Below are 25952 nucleotides of genomic sequence, written 5' to 3'. Positions count from 1 at the left end.
AAGAAGAAAGCTCTTCTTTTGAAGCAGCAACAATTAAATTTGCAATGTAACGGCCACAAGTGTCTGTAGTTCCGTCAACTGAAATCCAGATAGTGCTGTCCTTGAGTTCATTGCGTATTTCTTCCAGAACATTTACATAAATAGTCGGTATGTAATTTTTACGCAATGTTGATTCATCTGGTATATCTTGATTTAAGAGGTATTTGCGCAGGAAGACTTTGAGGATAGGGTTTGTAAGTTTGTGAAGAGGAATATTGCTTGCAATGAATGCTTCACATAGATCTATGTTAAACCGACTTTTTTTGGTAGCCTTTGGACAAATCCCTGCTACTGCAACTTGCTGTTGTCAGAAGATGTTGTCGTGGTGCTTTCTTCTGCTTTCCTGCGATATGAAGACTTGTCTTGACATGCTGGTCTATTTGAAACTTTTTTTTGCACAAAAAGTTTTTCTCACAAACTCGACAATATAAAACAACTGCGTATTATGTAAATGTTGTCCGCAGCTCGTGGTCGTGCGGTAGCGTTCTCGCTTCCCACCCCCGGGTTCCCGGGTTCGATTCCCGGGATTTTCTCTGCCTCGTGATGACTGGGTGTTGTGTGATGTCCTTAGGTTAGTTAGGTTTAAGTGGTTCTAAGTTCTAGGGGACTGATGACCATAGATGTTAAGTCCCATAGTGCTCAGAGCCATTTGAACCATTTGTTTTGTAAATGTTCCAGGATAGTCAGCTATCCAAGATACATTTCTTTTTTCCAGGCGGCATGGTGCACAACACATTACACACTACATGTCGTAAACATGTTCAATGTGTATAAATAAATATAAAGTTAAACTGAAACAATGGACGTGAGACTAAAAGCTTGCTTAGTTTAATTGTTGCCGGAGCGTACGGTATGACAGCGGAGCGCATTAGCTCGGGGCACGGAGCATTGTCTCTGTCTGCCTGTTTCCGTTCCTCTTTTGTAATTACTTCGCTAGGCATTGGTCTCTCGGTTAGCGATTGCACGCAGTTCTTGGTCGCGGTCAATCTGTGAGACATCAAAACTAGATCGAGCTACTGATCGCCCGTCTAAATTTTTTAAAATAGTGGAAACATAGAGCGAAAATATGCATCGTCACTAGCTTTTAGTTAAAATATGCAATAACCGGTGAAAATCAGCCAAATATAAAAATGCATATGCAACATGCAAATACATATAACCCGGTCTCTAATGGTTACCATTACTACACGGGAAAATGCTTGCCATTTGTGTACTATCATATATAAATTTCCTCATTTCGGTGTGTGACCCGTTTTGAAATACTTGTTGTTTGCTTTTAAACAAACTGTTACACGGCTGTCATATTTCAGAATATCGTGACGAAACTGTGGTGTCACCGCCAGACACCACACTTGCTAGGTGGTAGCTTAAATCGGCCGCGGTCCATTAGTACATGTTGGACCCGCGTGTCGCCACTGTCAGTACTTGCAAACCTAGCGCCACCACATGGCAGGTCTAGAGAGGCGGACTAGACTCGCCCCAGTTGTACGGACGACATTGCTAGCGACTAGACGTACGAGGCCTTCCTCTCATTTGCCGAGAGACAGTTAGAATAGCCTTCAGCTAAGTTACTGGCTACGACTTAGCAAGGCGCCATTTGTAACATTGCATGTATCTTAATGAGTCTCACTTGTATCATGAAGATTGCTGTATTCATCAGAGAATTAAAGTTAAGTATATATTATAAGCTACGTACTTTTCTTGCTACCATTCAATAGTTATCCTGTTCCAGAATTCACGCCCGTCTGCATTACATCGCGTGCCTTTCGGCTACCTCCGAGTGGCGTGGCTCTTGCTACGCCACAACAGAAACCTTCCCTCCAGGAACCACCTCTTTGCTTTAAGCACTATAAAATATTTGCTAAAGGGAGACAGCTGCTTTGCAACGATCTACGAACAAGATGAAAGGAATTGTTGTAATCGGGTTAGTAACGTGATAGTTTGAACCAGATGCAGGTCGGGCGGAGGCCACGATGAAGAACAATGAATTTAGCGTAACTCTCGTACGGTTAAAAGTAAACAGAAATAGTAGTACTATCATGTTTGTTACGCTGGATGGAGAATATAGCGTTAATTCCTTCATCATGTAGCGAAGTTAAGTCGATAACTATACTATAGTTTCTGTTACACTGCAAGAGAAGACTTATTTGGACAAACTACATTTGTTGCTGATACTACAATAGAATAAGCAACACCATCTCATCATCCTGCTAAGAAAACAAGTGTCTTGTAAACTTTTAATAATAAGGGTAAGACCATTGCCGACGACAACCATATCCAGTCCAATCTCAAGCATTTGATACCCGTGTTCTAGGAAAAGAGCTTCAACAAGAAAAATAATGCGGAAGCTTCGTGGTACAATCGGCGAAGGACGCTTCGTGACTCAGCGGTATAGGCTAAGCTCGTGGCATTTCTTCCGTGCGCGATGACTAGTCAAATAGAACGCCTTTTCAAGAGTCGTGAATTGAAAAGAACTTTCTTTCACACGCCACTCATTTCGTGAAATGTCATTCCCCGTTAAAGGAAATGTTGGGCGTATAGTATCATGTGTTGGTTCAAATGGCTCTGAGCACTATGGGACTTAACATATGAGGTCATCAGTCCCCTAGAACTTAGAACTACTTAAACCTAACTAACCTAAGGACATCACACACATCCATGCCCGAGGCAGGATTCGAACCTGCGATAGTAGCGGTCACGCGGTTCCAGACTGAAGCGCCTAGAACCGCTGGCCACAGCGGCCGGCTATCATGTGTTGTGAAGATAATACTGTATGCCGATGTAGTGATATCTGTACTCTTCCAAAAGAGACAATTGACTCTAAATAATGAAAAATGTGACGTCATCCACATGAGTACTAAGAGAAATGCGTTAAATTTCGGTTAAACTATAAATGCCACGAATCTAGAGCCTATCAATTCAACTAAATACCTGGAGATAACAGTTACGAACAATTTAAATTGAAACTATCACACAGATAATACAGGCTGTATCAAAAAGGATCATCCGATTTAGAAAATCATAACTATTATGTTATTTGAGATATGTGCGTGAACAATGTACTGTTGGAAACAGCAAACTCTCGAGTTTTACTTGGTTCCCTCAGGTAGCAGCAGTGTGCACCCACTTCAGTTTTAGTAAAAACGGTTTCGGGACTATAGAAACCGTTTAGTGTTCTGAGTTTTGCGCAGTGTGGGTTAGTAATAGCTGTTCAGCATGACTTTCGTACTAGGTATGGTGTGAATCCTTCTACAGTACACAGCATTAGACGATGGTATGAACAATTCTGAGAAACAGGTTGTTTGTGTAAAGGCAAATCGCCGGGCCGTCCCCGATTGCCTGGCACAGACGTCGAACGCATCCGCCATAGTTTCACAAGGAGGCCGCAGAAATCCGTTCTCCGTGCAGCTTGACAGCTCAACGTGCCCCCGATGTCCGTCTGGCGTGTGTTGCGTCGACGTTTACACTCGAAACCAATTCGAAATTGAGCTACTGGAAGCTCTTCGTGAAAGTGACAAACAGCAAGGTGTGGAACTCCTTAATTTCTTTCTTGGCAAGATGGAGGATGACATTTTTCTTCCACGCTTAGTGTTTAGTGACGAGGCAACATAATGTGAGAATATGGGGTACGGAACAATCACATGATGTTGTGCAACATGAGAGAGACCCTCCAAAATTTAAGGTGTTTTGTGCGGGGTACGGAACAACCACATGAAGTTGTGCAACATGAGAGAGACCCTCCAAAATTTAAGGTGTTTTGTGCAGTTTCATGGGAAAAGGTATGGTCCATTTTTCTTTGCCGAGAACACTGTGTCAGGAAGCACTTATCTCGATATACTTGAGAAATTTCTTTTCCCACAGTTGGCGACTGATTCGAACGACTTCATTTACCAGAAGGATGGAGCACCGCCACACTGACATCTGGAAATGAGGGAATTTTTAAGTCAAAGGATTACTGAACGATGGATCGGTCGCACCGGATCAAACGATTCAGCCTTGCATTGCTGGCCGCCAAGGTCACCAGACCTAAATGTATGTGATCATTTCTCGTGAGGGTTTCTACAAGACTTTGGTTATGTGCCTCCGTTACCAACAACAATGAATGAACTGAGACATCGCATAACAGCAGCTGTGGAAGCTGCAACTCAAGACACGCTCGCTGCAGTGTGGGAACAATTTGAATACCATATTGATATATGCCGTGCATCTCAAGGGAAGACGTAATGAACACCTATGAAAAGGTATGAAAAATAAACTTTTTGAGTTTTCCGTTCATCAAAAAACAAAATTCATTGTATGTGTTTATAAGTACCAGAAATATAGACATGCCAAATCGGATGATTCTTTTTGATACTCCCTATATTGTGGGGTAGGCGAACCAAAGACTTGGTTCTATTAGCAAGATGCAACAAATCCACGAAAGAGAATGCCAACACTTCGCTTGTGCGTCCTTACCAAACAGGCTTGTCGACAGTATCGAAAGAGTTTAAAGAGCGGCAGTTCGTTTTGTACTATCGCGAAACAGGCAGGAGAGTGTCACGGATGTGATAAGCGATTTGGGGTGTCAGTAACTGAAACAAAGATTTTTTCGTTGCGACTAGATCTTTTCACGAAATTTAAATCTCCAGCTGTCGCCTCCGAATGCGAAAATATTTTGGTGACGACCATGTACATAGGGAGAAATGATCAACGTAACAAAATAAGAGAAATCAGAGCTCGCACGGAGAGATTTAAATGTTCATTTTCCCCGCGCGCTGTTCGAAAGTGGAACGGTAGAGAAATGGTATGAATGTGATTCAATGAACCTTCTGCCAGGCACATAAGTGTGAACTACGTAGTACGTGTAGATGTCATGTATACGTAAAAACAATAATAATTATCAGCAGCGTAATACGTCACACGTTGTGAATGTTTTGATTGTCAGATACTAAACCGTTATATTTTTGCCACTATCTTTAATGATTTCATGACGTTTTTTTCCCTTCTTTTTAAGTAATACCGGCTGCATTTGATGTGATCATCAGTCCGCAGACTGGTGTGATGCAGCTTGCTACTCTAGTCTATCCTGAGCAGCCCTCTTCATCCGTCAATAACTAGTGCAACTTACATCCATTTGAACTTGCTTACTGTACTCATGTGTATGTTTCCCTTTACAATTTTTACCCCACATACTTCCCTCCATCACCAAACTGACTATTCCTTGATGATTAGGTTATGCCCAATCAACCGATGCCTTCATTTAGTCGTGTCATGAATTTCTTTTATTCCCAATTCGATTCGCTTTCTTCTCATTAGTTATCCGATCTACCCACTGAATCGTCAGAATTCTTCTGAAGTAACACATTTCAAAAGTTTCTATCTTCTTCTCTTATGCACTGTTTACCGTTCACATTTCATTTCTGTACACGGCTACACTTTAGACAAATCTCTTCTGCAAAAACTTTGTAACACATTTTTACAGGGTGAATCACACAAAATTTGCACCGCAAATACTGTTGATGTGCGGTTTTCACAAATTGGATTGGTAGCCAGGGTCTCGTATTGTCAGCCAATCAAAAGATTTTAATATAGTTAGAAAGTGTATTTTTTCCACAACCTACAGTTTTTAATTAGAACAATGCCTATTGATATTAACAAACTAAAGAAGGGCAACCTAGAATGTCAGTGGCGTTTGTTGTAGTACTCTAGTGCGAGTCGTTTACGAGATACCGTACTTTGAAAAGTTCCCACACCGACGTTTGTGCAATACCTGTTGTAACACACACTAAAGAAAACATAAGTGCATACGCTTGTTACGTAGATTCTTTCCAGTAACGTGAAAATGGACTACCGCATATCGTGTCCAAAATGACTACCGGCAGCAGCAATACACGCTTCCAGCCGGGTATGGAACGACTGCTGTACACGTGCTAGCATTTCAGCGAAGGTGTCCGAGCAGGCTGCAGGGAAACGTGGTACTGTAGTCCATGAAGTTTTTCTGACCAATGTGTTTGGATGGCGCAGTGGTTCAAATACCAATCCGGCACAAATTTTCAACTGGCCCCATTGATATAAGTCAGTGCCCTCTTGCAGCTAATATCTTTATTTCCTTTGTGACTTACATGTATATTTGATGCAAACAGCGGTTCTAGGCCCTACAGTCTGGAACCGCGCGACCGATACGGTCGCAGGTTCGAATCCTGCCTCGGGCATGGATGTGTGTGATGTCCTTAGGTTAGTTGGCTTTAAGTAGTTCTAAAGTTCTAGGGGACTGATGACCTCAGAAGTTAAGTCCCATAGTGCTCAGAACCATTTGAACCATTTTGATGCAAACAGACTTCCCTTTCTCAGAAATCCTTTTCTTTTTATCATTTTATATTTTATATACTCTTTACTTCGACCACTCTCAGCTATTTTGCAGCTCAAATGGCTAAACTCACCTACTACTTTCCTAATATCCTCAGCATAGCTTATTTGCATCGACTGCATTCCATTACCGTTGTTTTACTGTTTTCATTCATACTGTATTATAATCTTCATTCAAGGGCACAGCCATTCCCTTCAACTGATCTACGAAGTCCTCTGACAGAAATATAATGGTCATCAGCAAACCTCCAAATTTTTATTTTCTTTCCCTTATTTATCCTTTCAAAATTTCTCCTTGGTTTCCAGTGCTGCTTGACGATTTTACAGATTGAATAACAATGGAGATAGGTTACAGTTCTGTCTCACTCTGTACTCAACCATTGCTTCCCACTCATATCCTTTGACTCTTATAACGGCAGTCGGGTTTCTATATAAATTATGAATAACCTTTCGTTCGCTGTGTAGCGTATCGACCATTTCCGGTAAAAAATTACGCCAAAGTAGGAAGTGCGTTGTAACAGAGCTAGCTGCAGGCAGACAAGTGTGTTAACAAAACACGGCCGACAGGTGTCATGAAGCAGAACTAGCTGGGAGCGGCATAGCAACAGACGATGCTGCAATACTCGTATGCTAGCGGAAGGACGGAAGCTTTTCCTCACTTGCTACCACGGAAGTGCTTGGAGTATGTACCTTAAGCCCTAACGAACATGGACTGAAGCGTATAAGTACCCAGCAATTTCTTTAATGTTATTGGAACTATTTGCCAATGATTAGAAGTTATGATTACCAAAAAACTAAACTCCTCCCGAACAGGCCATGGAGGCCCAACGGTATTGTAACCAGATCGGTGAGGGTTGTTACATTGCTCTGTGGCACGCCTTCTACGCCTCGGTGATAGCATATGAGAAGTTCCCCGCACAGTAGTGCAGGTTTTTTCACGGAAATGAAGATAGTTAGGGTAACAAATCGATTAAATCATATTTGAGTTATTGCTCTGTAACGATCCTCCGGAGACAAATGGTCCCTTATTACTCAGAATATACCACTACATGTCCTCCGAAAGTTTGTTGGTGGAGTTCGTCTCCCCCCCTATATGACAACCGATAAAGAAGGTAGATTTATGCCACTACAGCAAATCACTTGCGTCTTTGAGTACTGTAATTTTCTGTAAACGTTATGTAGATACATAGAAGCGTTTATCAGATATTCAGACTGACCACGCCATGTAGGTCACCTTGGTTATACAAATCTTGGAAAAGGTGGAAGGGAGGACTGCGAGCTAGAAAACTTTTACTCGAAAATGACTAGGAGCTAGGTTACAACAATACTGACGTCTGTTGAATACGTTAAGCATCATGTCACTGACACGCGGTGTGGATATCATTACTTCCATAAGGAAATGTGACTTCGTGTTGAAAGATCTGCGAACAGGTCAACCGCTGAATTATGACTAGAGTGTATAGTAGCTAATAAGAGTACAGATTCCAGTGAAAGTCTATGTACCTGTTGGCCAGTTTACATGCCAGGTATACGTCCCAGACGCGATCTCGATGGTTTCCATCTACATCTGTACTCTGCAAACCTATGTGAAGTCCGTGGCAGAGGGTGCATCCCATTGTATCTGTTACTGGCGCTTTCCCCTTTCCATTTTCGTATGGAGTGCGGAAAAAAGGTCGCTAAAACGCCTTTGTACGCGCTGTAATTAAGCGATACGCAGAAGGTTGCAGTACTTTCTTAGATTACTCACTTAAATTTGGTTCTAGAGACTTCAGTAGACTTTGACGGGATAGTCTGCGTCTATCTTCAAGCGCCTGCCAGTTCAGTTCTTTCTGCATCTTCGTAACGCTCTCCCATGGATAAAAAATGACCGTTCGTGGTGTACTTCTATGCATATGTCAAGTGTGATCCGTTAATACTATTCGCCTTCCGCCGGAGGTTCGAGTCCTCCCTCGGGCATGGGTGTGTGTGTTGTTCTTTGCATAGGTTAGTGTAAGTTAGTTTAAGTAGTGGGTAAGTCTAGGGGCCGATGACCTCTGCATTTTGGTCCCTTAAGAACTCTCGCACACACAATACTATGCGGTACAGGTCACATACTTGCGTAATGTTCTAGGATGGGTTGCGTGAGTGTTTTGTATGCAACCTTCTTTTCAGACTGATTGCATTTCCTGCTAGTCTACCTATGAGTTGCAATCTACCACCCGCTTTACCTACGATTGAGACTACGCGATCATTTCATTTCATACCACTACTAACTGTTAACATTCAGGTATTTGTATGAGCTCACCGATCCCAACATTGACACTAATATCACAGTCATAATATACTAAGTATTTTCGTTTTGTAGAGTGCAAAGTTTAACAATTCTTAACATTTAAAATGAGTTTCCAATGTTTGAGCCACTTTGAAAGTTCATCAGTATGTGACTGAATATTTGTGGAGCTTTTTTCTGTCAGTGCTTTGTGGTAGATTATCGTCATTCGCCCCTTCATTGGCAGTATGTCATAGACTTCAGAAAGCCGCGCACAGAAGGTCTAGTCCACAATAGAGATCAGAAATGGGGCGAGTATGAGTCGAATGTTGAGGGTTGCATACATTACAAATCAAGGCGCCGCAGTTTTGTCACTGCTATACCGGCGTATGTTAAAGTCTGAGTATTTGTCAACTCGTTTTCTCTTACTCAAGCTTGCAGGAGGGTAAAGCTAGTCGCAATTTAGTGTGAAAGTTGAGTGCACGATCTTGCTGTCGTGAAGTAGAACTGATTGGGCCTATTGACCGATTGTCGGAGTCAGATGGCTTCTAACGATGTTTTTGTTAGACTGTGGAGGGTACAAGGTGAAAATCAAGCATTGCTGTGTATACAACTCTAAATGTAAAGAACGATTTTCTGGTATAAGTTCGATGCTTAGTCCTCGCTTCGTCCAATGCAAGCAAAGTGGTTGTATCCTTGTTTACTTCATCTCCACCACGAGAAAACATATGTGCTCCATCAAACGAAAACTGAGTAGAGGGAAATGTCACCGTTCTGTCTCTCCGACCAAAAAGCGCGCAATTCGTGCATCTTTTTGATCGTTCAAGATTGTGCTTACGGGATAATACACGTATCAAAAACACCTTGTATCACCTTGGTTCCGAGAGTTCCGGAACCTGTACAGAAAACTGGAATAGAGATCAACACAAAATTAATCATTTCCGACCTTTTGTTGCTCAAGGAAACCGTACATTGCATGTTGTATCACCATACAGCCGGCCCTGTGGTCGAGCGATTCTAGGCGCTTCAGTCTGGAACCCCCGAACCGCTACGGTCGCAGGTTCGAATCCAGCCTCGGGCATTGATGTGTGTGATGTCCTTAAGTCAGTTAGGTTTAAGTAGTTCTATGTTTTAGGGCACTGATGACCACAGATGTTAAGTCCCATGGTGCTCAGAGCCATTTGAACCATCTGAACCACCATACAGCGAGACCTTCAGAGGTGGTGGTCCAGATTGCTGTACACAACGCTACTTCTAATACCCAGTAGAACGTCTTTTCCACTGATGCATGCATGCATTCGTCGTGTCATACTCTACACACGTTCATCAAGGCACTGTTGGTCCAAATTGTCCCACTCCTCAACGGCGATTCGGTGTAGATCGCTCAGAGTGGTTGGTGGGTCACGTCGTCCATAAACAGCTCTTTTCAATCTATCCCAGGCGTGTTTAATAGCGTTTATGTCTGTAGAACATGCTGGCCACTCTAGTCGAGCATTGTCGTTATCCCGAAGGAAGTCATTCACAAGACGTGCACGATGGGGGCGCGAATTGTCGTCCATGAAGACGAATGCCTCGCCAATATGCTGCCGATATGGTTCCAATATCGGTCGGAGGATTGCATTCAAGTATCGTACAACCGTTACGGCGCCTTCCATGACCACCAACGGCGTACGTCGGCCCCACACAATGCCACCCCAAAGCGCATGGATCCGCACCTTGCTGCACTCGCTCGACAGTGCGTCTAAGGAGTTCATCCTGACCAGGTTGCCTCCAAACGCATCTCCGACGATTGTCTGGTTGAAAAAAAAAAGAAAGGTTCGAATGTGTGTGAATACCTAAGGGACCAAATTGTTGAGGTCATCGGTCCCTAGACTTACACACTACTTAAACTAACATGTTAAGAACAACACACACACCCATGCCCGAGGGAGGACTCGAACCTCCAGCGGGAGGGGCAGCGCAATCATTGACATGGCGCCTCTAACCGAGCGGCCACTGCGCGCGGCCTCTGGTTGATGGCATATGCGACTCTCATCGGTGAAGACAACGTGATGCCTGTTGTGGATTGGCAAGAGAGCCAACCCACTATGAGAGGAAGCCGAAAGACACGCGTTTTAGCTCACGCAGGCTGGCATGAGGTCTGGAACAGGTCAAGGAAATGAGACTAGCGAAAAAGGACGTAGCTGAGGAATACTTAACTTCAATCCATAAATGGTGAACATCGCTCTAGACGGTACATGTTTTACAGCATCAATAGTAACTGGTAATGGCGCCTTGCTAGGTCGTAGCAAATGACATAGCTGAAGGCTATGCTAACTATCGTCTCGGAAAATGAGAGCGTATTTTGTCAGTGAACCATCGCTAACAAAGTCGGCTGTACAACTGGGGCGAGTGCTAGGAAGTCTCTCTAGACCTGCCGTGTGGCGGCGCTCGGTCTGCAATCACTGATAGTGGCGACACGCGGGTCCGACGTATACTAACGGACCGCGACCGATTTAAAGGCTACCACCTAGCAAGTGTGGTGTCTGGGGGTGACACCACAATGTCAATCCTTAGCGGCCCATTCGGCATATTGTTGGGCCGATCTGTACCGCGCTGTATGGTGCCGTGGTTGCAAAGATGGACCTCGCCATGGACGTCCGGAGTGAAGTCGCGCATCATGCAGCCTATTGCTCACAGTTTGAGTCGTAACACGACGTCCTGTGGCTGCACGAAAAGCATTATTCAATATGGTGGCGTTGCTCTCAAGGTTCCTCCGAGCCATAATCGGTAGGTAGCGGTCTTCCACTGCAGTAGTAGCCCTTGGGCGGCCTGAGCGAGGCATGTCATCGACAGTTCCTGTCTCTCTTTGTCTCTCTGTATCTGCTCCATGTCCGAAAAAGCATCGCTTTGGTTCACTGCGAGACGCCTGGACGCTTCTCTTGTTGAGAGCCCTTCCTGGCACAAAGTAACAATGCGGACGCGATCGAACCGCTGTATTGACCGTCTAGGCATGGTTAACTACAGACAACACTAGCTGTCTACCTCCATCCTGGTGGAGTGACTGGAACTGATAGGCTGTCGGGCCCCCTCCGCCTAATAGGCGCTTCTCATGCATGGTTGTTTACATCTTTGGACGGGTTTAATGACATCTCTCAACCGTCAAAGGTACTGTGTCTGCGATACGATGTCCACAGTCAGCGTCTATCTTCAGGAGTTGTGGGAACCGGGGTGATGAAAATCTTTTTTGATATGTGTAGTAATCATGCCGTTACGTAATTTCATCAAAGACTGCTGTAAGTTTATTAATAATTGCCAGCCGTTTACAGAATACATTTCGTCATTGTGTCCTGATATCTTGCACTGTCGTCGCAGACTCGGTCGCGTATGCATAGTGTGTGTACATCAAAGTAGTTTTTAGACATTCTCGGAATAGAGATTAACTATTAAAACAAGTTACAGCAGTCTTAGAAAACGTTTTATACAGCAGTAATCCACGCCCTTTCAAATCAAAACTGAAAAAATTAAACTGATTGTTGTATTGTTGACTGCGTTTACTTTACCATAAGGCTTGACTTTTTTTGGGTTCATAAACATTTTATTTTATCTGCTGTTACTTTCATGTACTGACACGTTCCATGACCTTGGAGATTTGCTCCTCAATTTGGTCCTATGAAAGTTGACTTGTAAATAAATAAATAAATAGGCAAATGTACATATACGTTTGTACACACACACACATGCACACATACAAGCACAAACACACACACACATTTACGCACGCACACACACACACACACACACACACACACACACACACACACACACACACGACTGTTGCGGTCATTGTACAGGGTGTACAGAAAGTTCGGGAGAACTTTCAATTATTTATTACACAAGAACTAAACATTGTGCAGATGTCATACATATTGCATTTAGAAGAGAAGCTATGAAAGTTGTTTTTACGAACATTCGATATGCGAACCATGAGTGAGCCGGCAGACGTCATTACGGTAATCGAATTCTTGTCATACCCGTCCCAGCATGGCATCGTCGACTGTGGCTGTCGCTTCCTGTATTCTGCATCACGTGGTAGAGGCAGTACATATACCAGATCTTTAATGTGTCCTCACAGAAAAAAGTCACACGGAATGAGATCTGGTGATCGGGGAGGCCATTTCATGAAACAGCTGTCCCCTTCTGTAGCACGGCCTATCCATCGATGCGGCAGCTCCGTGTTCAGGTATCCGCGAACTTCACGATGAAAATGGGGTGGAGCCCCATCCTGCTGAAAGATGAACGGAGAGTCCGATTGCATTTGAGGCATCAGCCATCGCTGCAACGTGTCCAAGTAGGAATATCCAGTGACAGTGCTCTCGGCGAAGAAGAATGGCCCGTACTGTTTTCGACGTGACAATGCTCAAAAAAACGAATTTGTTGTGCCAGTGGTAAACGGCTTTCCTTGTTGGTGGCTTCTTGCTGTACTTCTAAACATCCGTTGAACAGCTGTAGCAGATTTGTTTTTGTCGAACTCCAACACACAGACAGCTCGCTCCGCACCTGAACTCGCCATGTTTGCGACTTGCACTGACTATCAGCATATTACCAAACTGCGCTGTGGCGGTATACGTGAAAAAAAAAAACTTTTAGGGCTTCTCGTCAAAATGACGTATGTATGATATCTGTACAGTGTTTGGTTCTTGTGCAATAAATAATTGAAAGTGTTCCCGGACTTTATGTACACCCTGTATAAGAATCTAATGATAGTCGTGCCCAGTGGTTGTGTAAGTAGCGGCAGTGAAGCGAATCCCTGATTATACTTGCGAAGTCAGGTGCTCGCTCTTCTTTCTAGTCGTGCCCATTGGTTGTGTAAGTAGCGGCAATGGAGCGAGTCCGTGATTATACTTGAAAACTCAGGTGCTCGGTCTCCTTTCTGTTTGTATAGTCCACTCGTACCCAACAACAGGCTCCAGTGACGTGTGTCCAATTAAATGGCCAGGGGCAGAGACTCGCGTGTCCGAGAGCACAGAGACGGCGAGTTCGGAGATTACGTCATAGGACCCGCTGGTGAGTTTAAAGCGAATACACAGGTGAGTCTAGAGACGTACCCTGATGCGCTCGTCTGGGCAGCTGCCGGTGCCGCCGGAGCACTGCGACTTGGCGCCCAGGAAGTAGTCGTCGGCGCCGCCCTGCAGCGTGTCGTGGTCCACCCACGCCACCGCCACGTCGCCGCCCACCATCCTGGACCGCTCCGGATGCCCCGAAAGACCGAACGCCATGTAGTCGCCATTGGCTGCAAACAGTCAAACCAACTTCAATTTTTTAAACCCTTATTTATACTTTAATGAAGAAAACTTGATAGTTGGAAATTTGTGCCAGATCGGAACTCGAAATTGGTTTTCCTGCTTATGGGCAGGCGCCTAACCCTTTAGGCTAAAGAGTACTCATCCAGGGCAGACACGGGCCACGGGCTTTCATCGCTACATATTTTTTAATCTCTGTGATTTCCATACTATACTATCAAATGTTCTCTCATGGTGCAAGTCGGAGTGTCACCACTAGTGAAACAAATCTGTGGAGAACAGTGCCTTATCCTTTTATAAGACATGTATTAAATGTACCGAAATGAAATGAATGGATACAGTGTGATATATGCAGGTCCTCTATCAGCCACAGTAATTTTCCCGCTTAGTTTCTCCGGAAATTCATGACATAAATCAACAAAAGTGTTGCGTCTCCCTGATATACCGTGCAGGTATGTTGCTATTGTGGCTTTCCTCTACCGGTCGGTATGTCACTCCTGACGTTGTTTGTAAATATACACACAGTTACCATGAGCCAGAACCACGCTCTCGATTCCATTGCACTTTTTAATTGAAAGTAAAGCACCATCAGGAACGAATTAGAGACATCACTGCAACAGTAAAGTGAACATTCATTATGCCACGAAGGACAGTCGCGAACAGTCGTGGGGAGGCATCAACACGCTACGTGCAGAACGCACGTGAACCATATACGATTTTGACGTCAAAATGATGTGGTGCGGACATGGAACGGGTTATAATGAACAGGTAGTGTTCAGGACTTTCACTGCACAGGCAGTACAATTTAGACACATGCACTGAAAGATCGTCCGCAGCTCGTGGTCGTGCGGTAGCGTTCTCGCTTCCCGCGCCCGGGTTCGATTCCCGGCGGGGTCAGGGATTTTCTCTGCCTCGTGATGACTGGGTGTTGTGTGATGTCCTTAGGTTAGTTAGGTTTAAGTAGTTCTAAGTTCTAGGGGACTGATGACCATAGATGTTAAGTCCCATAGTGCTCAGGGCCATTTGAACCATTTGAACCACTGAAAGATCGATGTCTACGAGTTTTGGATCAAAGAAGCCGGCCGCTGTGGACGAGCGGTTCTAGGCGCTTCAGTCCGGAACCGCGCTGCTGCTACTGTCGCAGGTTCGAATCCTGCCTCGGGCATGGATGTGTGTGATGTCCTTAGGTTACTTGGGTTTAAGTAGTTCTAAGTCTAGGGGACTGATGACCTCAGATGTTAAGTCCCATAGTACTTAGAGCCATTTTTTGGATCAAAGGAATTGTGGGCCGAGTACTCCAGAACTGCATGCGGCGCTGGAGGAACGTCATGTATCGCATTGAACTGTGACGAGATGCTTACATAATGCGAATCATCGTTCCGGAAGACTTTGGTAATCACCACGTTGTACCCCAAAACACCATGCACTCCCTTACAGATGAAAAAGAAATCTTTCAGAATGGACACCCTAGGATTGGCGTCACGTGTTGATTACGGACGAAACTCAGATCTGTTTGCACTCTGATAAAGGCAGACAACGCGTTTGGAGATAACGCCTTAATATCGAAGCCTCCAACACTGATCCCAAATGTGTAACAAGGCGGTGGTGGAGTGATGTTCTGGGGGTGGGTTACATGGTGCCACTCTGCACCTCTCGTGGTTGTTGGGGGCAATCTCACTGCTCTGCGGTACGGGGAGGAGAATCTGCGACCAGCAGTGGGACAGTATCGCTAACATTTTGGTGACAGTTTCATCTAAATGGATGGCAGAAGACTAATGACATATCTATTAAAGCAACAATAATGGTTATCACTGTCCCTTTACGTATTCGTTATCCTTGTACATCCTTCTTTCCAGGCACAACTACCTCATTTCCCAGTATTCTTAGCTGGTGTAGCCTCCTTCAGTTTCCTTCCCTTAACAACTCGCTGTATCAGAAAACATCTGTTTTCTACATATATAAATTCTTTTTATGTCTTCCACAATCACTATTTTTATTACTGTCACTGTTACTATTACTATTATTATTATTATTATTATTATTATTACTATTATTATCATTACTAGTGGCAGCAGTAGCAGAAGTACAAGTTCTGCCACAATTAACTTTATTAGTTCAAAGTATATATTTCGTACATTGTCAGTATGGACACTAAAAATTTTTAATACTATTTATCATATTAAAATTATTTCTTTGATAATTGTGATGTAAAAACGGTACTGTACATTCAGCGTGCTAAGGATCACCAAAACGGAGTGACTAGCTTCTTCTCGGGAAACGAACCCAATCGAACATGTGTGGGATCGATTGAAAGGAACTGTTTTTGTACATCGACAACGACCATGTACTATTCACGACTTATGTAGAATCGCCACTGAAGGCTGGGACAACTTGGACCGAGCCTGGCTCGATCATCGCATGCCTCATAGTCAATTTTTGTTTCCTGTCCCAATAATTTCGAAATAAAAGTGTGATGCAAAACTTTTCTTGATGTATGTATTTTGAAAGCCGTTCAACAGAAGACAACTGCGTCTCATTTATCTTGACCCGAGCTACAAGTCGCTGGAGAAATGCCAAAACACTCTACTCACGGGTTTCGTCTGCTAGGAATGGAGACTGGCTATACTGCAGGTTTTTTCATTAGGTATTTTTCCGTATCAAGATTGGAAGATAGGAAGGGTAACAAGGTATGTAAATCAATAATTAATAATACGAGTAAAAAAGCAAGCAAATAAATTTCTTGAACGACGCGGGTTTGTGAAGAAAGCTTTCAATTTTTCTTGTAGGATGCTATTTTTTAGCATTTGTATCGCTGCTGCCACTTCCTTCCTTCGTGTGAAGGAGACGATATAGTTGTTATTCTGTTTTATGGATAGACTAAAAGAAGGACGGATTATACACTGAAGAGCCAAAGAAACTGGTAGACATGCCTAATATCGTGTAGGGCCCTCGCGACCACGCAGAAGTACCGCAACACGACGTGACATGGACTCGACTAATGTCTCAAGTAGTGTTCGTGGGATTTGATACCATGAATCCTGGAGAGCTGTCCACAAATCTGTAAGAGTACGAGGGGGTGGAGATCCCTTCCTAACAGCACCTTGCAAGGCATTCCAGATATGCCCAATAATCTTCATGTCTGGCGAATTTGGTGGCCAGCGGAAGTGTTTCAACTTAGAAGAGTGTTTCTGAAGCCACTCTGTAGCAATTCTGGACGTGTGGGGTGTCGCATTGTCCTGCAAGAATTGCCCAAGTTTGTCGGAATGCATAATGGACTTGAATGGATGTAGGTGATCAGACACGATGCTTATGTCCGTGTCACCTGTCAGAGCCGTATCTAGACATATCAAGGGTCCCATGTCACTACAGCTGTACATGCCCTACACCATTACAGAGCCTCCACCAGCTCGAACAGTCCCCTGCTGGCATGCAGGGTCCATGGATTCATGAGGTCGTGACCATACCCGTCATTCCATCCGCTCGATACAATTTGAAGCGAGACTCGTCCGCCCAGACAACAAGTTTCCAGTCATCAACAGTGCAATGTCGGTGTTGACAGGCCCAGGCGAGGCGTAAAGCATTTTGTCGTGAAGTCATGAAGGGTACACGAGTGAACCTTCGGCTCCGAAAGCCAATATCGACGATGTTTCGTTGAATGGTTCGCTCGCTGAAACTTGTTGATGGCCCAACATTGAAATCAGCAGGATTTTGCGGAAGGGTTGCACTTCTGTCACCTTGAGCGATTCTCTTCAGTCGTCGTTGGTCCCGTTCTTTCAGGATCTTTTTCCGGCCGCAGCGATATCGGAGATTTGATGTTTTAACGGATTCTTGATAATCACGGTACACTCGTGAAATAGTCGTACGGGAAAATCCCCGCTTCATTGCTACCTCGGAGATGCTGTGTCCCATCGCCATCGCTCGTGCGCCGACTACAACACCACGTCCAAACTCACTTAAATCTTGATAACCTACCATTGTAGCAGCAGTATCCGATCTAACAAATGCGCCAGATACTTTTTGTCTTATATAGACGTTGCCAACAGCAGCTATTCTTCCTGTTTACGTATCTCTGTATTTGAATACTCATGCCTATACCAGTTTGTTTGGCGCTTCAGTGTATATATTTCGAGGCGCAACTACGCCACACTCTAACTGTAACTTTATCTCTGAATTAACAGGTGAGTCTTAGTGCGTATTGCCCATTCTGCCCTCTGTATTAATCGAATATTGCGTATTTTATTTTTGCAGAAAAATTTACCGAAGAATCTATAGCATTTGCTCGACAACGTCGCCATTTTTCCCAGAGTAGATAAAACATAATCGTTGAAAGTTAATAAGAACCACCACAGCTATAGTAAGGTGCATTGATACGTCATGACAGGTTTCATTCGTTGCAGATCTCCAGGTGGCACTGCAAAAAGTTTTCATAAGAAATTCTCACGGAATTATATCGGCACAATTCTGTGAGAATTTGTTACAGAGACTTTTATCACTGCTGCTTGATACTGTCTTAATATAGCCGTGGTGTTGGCTCGTATCAGCATTAACTTGAATCACCTGTGATGGACAAGATTATGACCTGGTGATATCGTTCCAAAGTAAAAGAAAATGTTAGAACCTGGAAGATAGGGAAGGTAGGTATAAACGTGGATAGGTAAAGATACATTAAAAATAGCGACATTCTAACATGCAGATGAAATCAATGAAGAAATGTTGTTTTAAGTATCGCATTTTTCATAGACTGGAGGTTAAGCATACCTGAACGCTTTGCATTGCTATCTTTTCATGTGTTTGCTTCTTCCCTAATTTCGCGCCCACCCGTCTATTCATTTCATTGAATTCAGTTCATTTTGAGCTAAACTTTCATGGAGATTTTTAATTTCTGTTCTTTCCTTTCCATTGTGTTAAACCGTTTATTTACCAGACACTTTAGTCTCTTACACACATAAACAGATACTTCAACATACTATAGTTTCTTAGATTTTGTCTGGGGTGTATCGTCCTAGAAAAAAATTAAATTTAGCCCCAATCCATAAATTCAGACCAATACTTTAATTAAGTTCTCAACGAAATGTATGCTGCTGATAAACTTACTAACATGTTGGAAGTGTGTAGTGGGTGGTATTCAGATCGAGACCATTAGCTTTCACGCGAAACCATTTTACCGACGGATTATCTAGATACGACTCAAGAAAAGTATTCACTTTCCAGGAAAGCTTGCAGAACAGCTTCTGTGAATTGGTATAGCTAGATATGAACAAGGGATTCGGCATACAAGGCTCACAAGGTATATAGCAGAGGTTATGTGGAGCAGTCTAGGTAGATACTCAGCACCGTTTTTGTAGACTAGTACAGCAATATTCGTAGGAAAGTTTCTGCGAATTAGTCTATCAAGGTATAAAGGAAAGTTATTTGGCCTAGTGTAGCAAGATACGGAGGAAATTTTCTGTGGAATAGTTTTGCAAGGTAGACAAGATAAGTTATGTGGACTAGTCTATCGAGGTATACAGTAGAGTTTGTGTAGATTAGTCTAGCAATGTATGCAGGAGAATTCGTACGGACGAGAGTTTCTTTCGACTAGTGCAACAAGTTATGCAGGGGAGGTTTTCTGGAATAATCCTGAAGGGATTTCAGTCTATAAGTGCATTGCCTGAGGAGACAATGACTCTCTTTCGAGGCTTGGCCCGGCATACAGTTTTGTTATCTGAGAAAGTTCTATGTTGAACTGCACTAGACACTACATTAGAATATTAACTAGATATAGTCCAAGAAATTTCGCACAGAATATTTCACTTAATGTATTACTATTTATGGCTATTTCAGGCAGTATATTCTGTTCAGTTAGAGACATAAAGTTTATTATCAAACAACCATTCGTCCCATGTAAGTCAGTGTAGATGAAGGTGGGCAGGATGATTTGATAATAGCGACATAAGCGTGAGCGCATATGTGTATGTGTGTGTGTGTGTGTGTGTGTGTGGGAGAGAGAGAGAGAGAGAGAGAGAGAGAGAGACATTATGAGTTCAAGAGGTGTTTAGAAAAATAAGTGAGTTCTAGGAGCGCACGCCAGGCTTCTTTGCTCTCGGTATTTTTATTTTCTTGGCAGAATGTCAGAGGTGAGCTCATTTTCATAAGAGACTCAGTTTGTGTCGCTAGCGCGGCACCTAAGAACTAACATAATGCCGCGCTAATGCACCTCTTCCGCGCTACAACAGGTCATTTGCGAGTGAAAGGGCGGGCTGTGAAAGCTGGGGGGAAAGCTGGATTGGAGACGTTCGGGAGGAAAAGAGAGAAGAAATGTCACAGCCGTTGAAGCGCTGATGGCGGCTTAATTCGTCTTCCATTCGAGCGAAGCGTTACCTGGCTGCTATGTTACATGACAACTCTCTGCCGCATGGCATATCTCTTGCAGCCCAGATAAATACGACAGTAAATCATGTGACAGAGCAATTTGTGTTCCACGATCTTGATGATGCAGTCGCTGTCTAGTAGAGTTCCAGACCTTACGTTTCAGAATCAAAAGTCAAAAACCGAGAAAATTTGGGCTTAACGTCCCATTGATTTTAAGAGATTAAACACTGTCTCGTATTTGGGAAGGATCCCGGACTTTTCCTTAGGTGATTTAGGGAAACCATGGAAAATCCAAATCTGGATGGCCAGATCAAGATTTGAGCCTCCATCCTGAACGCACTGCGCCACCACGTTCGCTAATACATTATTTTTCAGACAGCAAGGAGTCCCGACAAAACTGATGAACAACTTGTTCGTTGCAAAGAAAACGTGTGTAAAATCAGTACTGTGTCACGGAAATTGCTGTTTTCATATACCATGTCAGGCTGTTTGCCTTCAAAATTGTGAAACGATGTTTGACGTTCTTTGTCCTAAATGGAACAAAGAACTCTGCGTGTGATATAGCTCCATCGGATATATCATTTATAAAACGCCAAGGCATATTTCAGTAAGCAAATCAATTAGCTACGGTTTGTATGATCCATGCTTTGCAGCCATCTGTAACTTTTAAACACCCCAGAATGTGAAGCCTGAAACGTATCCAGTACATGAAATAAAAGTATAAATGTGGAGATGACGTAGGTAGTGTTCCTTAGTAACTTCAGTTAGGTATACCTAAAATTTCTCGCCAGCACTACTTATGCCATAAAGAAGAGACCTTCCATATGACTCAGCAAGTTTTTCATTTTTAATTAATTTATTTACATTCTCCATTTGAGAATCTGGGGCTGCAGACTAGCTAATATGAGACAGACGGGACAGATTACGTTGCAATCTCCCTGGGAAAGGGTGTGGAATGCTTTGAAAAGCAGGGTGTTCGGAAATTCCCGTTACAAACTACTAGAACTTGTAGAGGCGAGTGAGCACATTATATTTTGAAGAGAAACCCATGTCTGGAAACGCATCTTTTCCGTGCTTCATTCGTTTGAAAACATGTTTGCTAGCTAGGTTTGCAGCATGGTAATCATGTTGGGGGGGGGGGGGTGGGGGGGTGGGAGGTGCTCTCGTCGGATTGATTGGCTTTATGTGACATCTATCCAACCTCTCTGGCCTGGTTGAAGTCTCATTCATGTGTCTGTGTTATAGCAACACGGTTGAGTACATGTTTGCAGAATACACGTTTGTGACTCAGGTTTGTGGGAGACGTAGAATAGGTGAAAACATCCTTTGTATTTGGTGAACTGTGGGGAATTGATCCTTCTGTATAGTGAAGCTCACGGTAATGGAAGAGCTGCTTGTCATCTTTGTCAAGATAGTTATGCACAACATTCGGCTCCGTCGCACACCGTTTCCTCGATAATTACGCAACGGCTTCGAGGAGGCGCCGCACACCGAAATCGGAAGAAGCCTTACTGCATCACTTTGAAGTGAAGCCGTCAATGAATTCACGAGCATTTGCGCTTGCAATGGATGTTGCTTCCAGCACCGTCTAGTATGTAGTGGATGATAAACAATAACATTCATAACATCTCCAACACTCCGTACCAGATCTAACACTCACAGACACGTGAGTGAGGCTCGAACCAGGTGAGAGAGGTAGTATAGATATCAAATGACATCAGCCCATCCGACCTCAGCAAGCCCCACCATGACCACCCTGTTGCAAACCTATCCTGCAAACAAGTTCTCAAATGGCTGTCGCACGGAAACGGTACATTTCCGGACATGGTTTCCTGTTCAAAATATTATCTACTCACTTCCCTCTACAAGTCCTAGAAATTTGTAACTGGAATTTCCGAACAGCGTTTATAAGAAAGATGGTACATTGGGATAACGACGCAACATGTAAAAGTCCTCAAGCATGAAGGATACGATGGACCGTTTTGAGTCAGGTTTGCGGGAGACGAAGGATAGATGAGCTGTGGGAAAATTGGTAACCCGGTACTGAATTCAGGGAGGTAAATGTAGCCAGACATAGAAAACGAGAGGAAGTGTAAAGCGTTCAAGGATTTGGAGGAAGTTTTAAATTCGGTTGCGTGCTGTGTAGGACCCCGTGTTTGGCCAATTAGTATTTTAGTCTGTTATGACTTTTCCTTTAGGTGACTGATAGGAGGGAATCCGAAGCTATTTTATGTTCGAATGCTACTTCTAGTAAGTCAACCAGTTAAAGTTATGTTAATAACCATATCTTCGAAACAGCAGACAACGAAATCATGTGACAAATACTTTGAATTCGAATCAGTTTGGCAAAGTTAGTGAACAATTACGTAGGTATCATTTGATAGCATATATTTATAATACGAAAAGGGAATATGTGCACTTAAAATTTTTTAGGTGACATGTGATTTCGTGATAGCGTCTCTCGTCATCCATTAACATTTAGAGTGAGCTAACACACCTTAAAGATCCATCTTAGGTGATCTCCGCACATGCATCAGCTGCAGGCGTGTAGAAGTTACGCAAATCGCTTTCAATTGTCCTTTAAAATGAGTTCGTCGTATGTCTCACATTGATTTCTGTGGTAATTTCAGGCATTGTTGCTTATCTGTTAGCACTGACAATTTTACGCGAACGCCGCTGTTCTCGATCGTTAAATGAAGGCCGTCGGCCACTGCATTGTCCGTGGTGAGATGTATTGCCTGAAATTAGATAGTCTTAGCACACTGTTGACACAATGGGTGTCAGGATATTGAATTCCCTAACGACTTATTTCCTAAGCGTCTAGCTCCACCTACCATTCCGCGTTCAAAATCTGTTAATTTCCGTCGTGAGGCCACAAGCATGTCGGAAACCTTATGACATGAATCATGTGCGAATAAATAACAGTTCCGCCAATGCACTGCCCGTTTGTACCTTGTGTATACGATGCTACCGTCGTCTGTAAATGTGCATATCGCCATCCCATGGCTTTTGTCACCTCAGTGTATCCAAAAAGTACGATTTTGCATCACGATAATTCCGACCTTCATACAGCTAATGTATTCAAAATCTTGATTTTGAGCTGCTCGAGCACTCACTGATCTAGCTCCAACAGATATTTATTTTGTGGATCGATGAAGGAGCACCTGTGTGAGTTTAACTTTTCCACGGTGTCACAAAACGTCTTCCGGGACGGAATCAGAAAGCTTGTCAAGAAATGGATCAAGTGCATAGAGGGTGTGAGATATCGTGTAGAGAAATGATGTTACTTTATATATTGCTGTTACGATAAAACGTTCCTTAAAACACTGTCTCTTCATTTTGCTTCTGCATTCTACTCCTTATTGTAGTTTTCTCCAGGCTACTCACCGACTTTTCCAACGAGCTGGACGACGATGCTGTCCCCAGCGATGGCCCATCGCACCTCCAGAGCCAAGTCGTCGTGCAGCACCTCGCAGTTCAGCTTCGACTGCAAAAAGAAGAAAAAATCTAAAGCGGCGGAAAGGCACACTTACTAATACTATGTAACGTCCCCGTAGAACAATTATACATGACTGTGTTTAAACTGACACACAATATTTTTAGCGCAACGCAATCTGACTTTCAAAAATCCCTACAAAAGAATGGTCCTGACTAACATTAACCTATATCTTTCACAAATCACTTACCTCACCAAAAATATTCGTTACTCGAACTACTGCAATACAGCGAGCGCCACTACTGCCAGCTAAATAAAAGATTCAAACTACTGAAGGCACTAACTACTGATAGGCATAGTTAGCAAATGAAAGATTTTGATTGAGAACAAACAATGTATTTACCTTAATAATGTTGAAAAATATAATATATAGAGCAGTTCATGACATCCAGTCTTACAAATTTCAAAATTCCGCCATTTCTCTCCCCACATCCACCACTGCTGGCGGCTCACCTCCAACTGCGCAACGCTACGCGCTGTTAACATCCAGCTGCCCAACACTACAATGGCAGACAACAATACAAACTAGCCACAGACTGCACACAGAACAACCTGTGATTTTCATACAGAGCGCTACGTAACGTTGCCAATAAGAAAACATACACAGCCTACTTACAATACGAAAAAGCAACTGCTCATCAAATTCGTAAAGCTGTACAGCATTATTCGCGTTTTACCGGCGATCTCATTTCAGCATCTCGTTGCTGATCAGCTGGTACATCACATTACTCGCTTTGAACGTTAAGAACTTTAATTTAGAATGAACAAAAAGAAAATATTACATTTATTCGTAAACTTTATAGTTACACAATGGGGTTATCGTAAATTAGATGAAAACAGAAGGAACAGAAATTCTTTGACAAAAAACATAAACCGACTGATACAAGAGTTAAGTACGTTGTGATCACAGGTAGCGCTTCACGAAACTAACACATGCAAACCAACGGCCGTTTAACCCCTCATATAAGGGGAGGACAAAAATATGGAAACACGAAAAACCCAACGCATTACCATGCCTAATACGGAAACCCGCTGACATTCAAAACTGATTTCAGTCGTCTCGGAATGGATAAATGCAGGTCTTGTGCGACTTCAAAGGAATCTTATACTATTATTCCTGCAAAATAGTGACAAGTTCAGGTAACCATGATGGAGATTTGTAGCGATCACCCACCCTTTTCTCCAAAGTAGAGCACAAAGGTTCAGTGATATTAGAATCTGGTGACTGTGGTGGCCAGCAGGGATACGACAGTTCATCCTCGAGCTCAAAAAAACTGTCCTGGACAATGGGAGTTGTGTGAACAGGGACCCTCTCGTCTTGGAACATAGCGTCACCATTGAGAAACAAACCTTCTGCTATGAGATGGACCTGATCAGCCAAAATGGTCACATAATCCCTGGCAGAAATGCGACCTCGCAGACTGATGGAATTCCACAACACTGCTGCGAATCATAACCGAATCCCCGCCATGTTATGCTCTTGGAACGTAAACTCATCCCCAAGTTGGAAACAGCGAGAAACAAGTCTCATCCGACCAAATGACATTTCTGCATTGCCCCACAGTCAACGTTTTATGGTATCGAAACCAGGTTTTTCCAGTAAGGGGCATATACATCACTGATGAGTGACTGGTTTTGGAATTCCAGCTCGCCCTACGTGACTCTATTTATGGTGCTCCCCTCGTGTTGTTTTGATGCTGACAAGGTTCAAGATTGCGACATTCTGTCCCGCAGTGACTTTTGCAGATGCCGATCTCTTATTTTTTGTCGCAATCCTCTTCAATGACCGTCACTCAAGATCGCTCAACAAACATATTCGTTCTCAATGTGGCTTGGCGGGTGGTGTTTTTCCGCTTTCCCTGTGTGTGATATAAATCTCCGATACGGTGCCTCCTGAAACACCAAGCACTTCCGCTAACTTGATTACAGAAGCACCCACCATTCGAGCCCCAACAATCTGGTCACGTACGAATTCAATTAGCTCCAACATAATGCACTCACAACTACACAGAACACTGTTCTGACTATGACTGACATTTGCAACGTATTGAAAACATTGCGCATCTCCTTTTGCAACTTGGCGATTGCGGTTGCCTTGTAATTTATTTCTAAAGAACACTACAGACAAACCGAATGCTTCGTTAAGGAAACTGAAGCTTGAGAACGTAAATCATACGGAGATGTCGGAGAA

The 25952-nt window shown here is 43.4% G+C and overlaps 1 protein-coding gene across 1 annotated transcript in view; it reads right to left on the bottom strand.

Moving 5' to 3' along the window:
* LOC126175809 (protein Skeletor, isoforms D/E-like) overlaps positions 1-25952 on the bottom strand; it is a 346786-nt gene that overhangs the window by 97718 nt on the left and 223116 nt on the right. The window contains exons 7-8 of the mRNA XM_049922798.1: positions 23653-23752; positions 13720-13904 (exon numbers count right to left, since the gene is read on the bottom strand). Of these exons, the coding sequence (XP_049778755.1) occupies positions 13720-13904; positions 23653-23752 (285 nt within the window). The remainder of the gene's footprint in view (positions 1-13719; positions 13905-23652; positions 23753-25952) is intronic.

This window comes from Schistocerca cancellata, chromosome 3 (assembly GCF_023864275.1).
Source record: "Schistocerca cancellata isolate TAMUIC-IGC-003103 chromosome 3, iqSchCanc2.1, whole genome shotgun sequence".
NCBI classification, from domain to species: domain Eukaryota; kingdom Metazoa; phylum Arthropoda; class Insecta; order Orthoptera; family Acrididae; genus Schistocerca; species Schistocerca cancellata.
The sequence above is the reverse complement of the archived record's forward strand: the minus strand, read 5'-3'. Positions and strand labels throughout refer to the sequence as shown.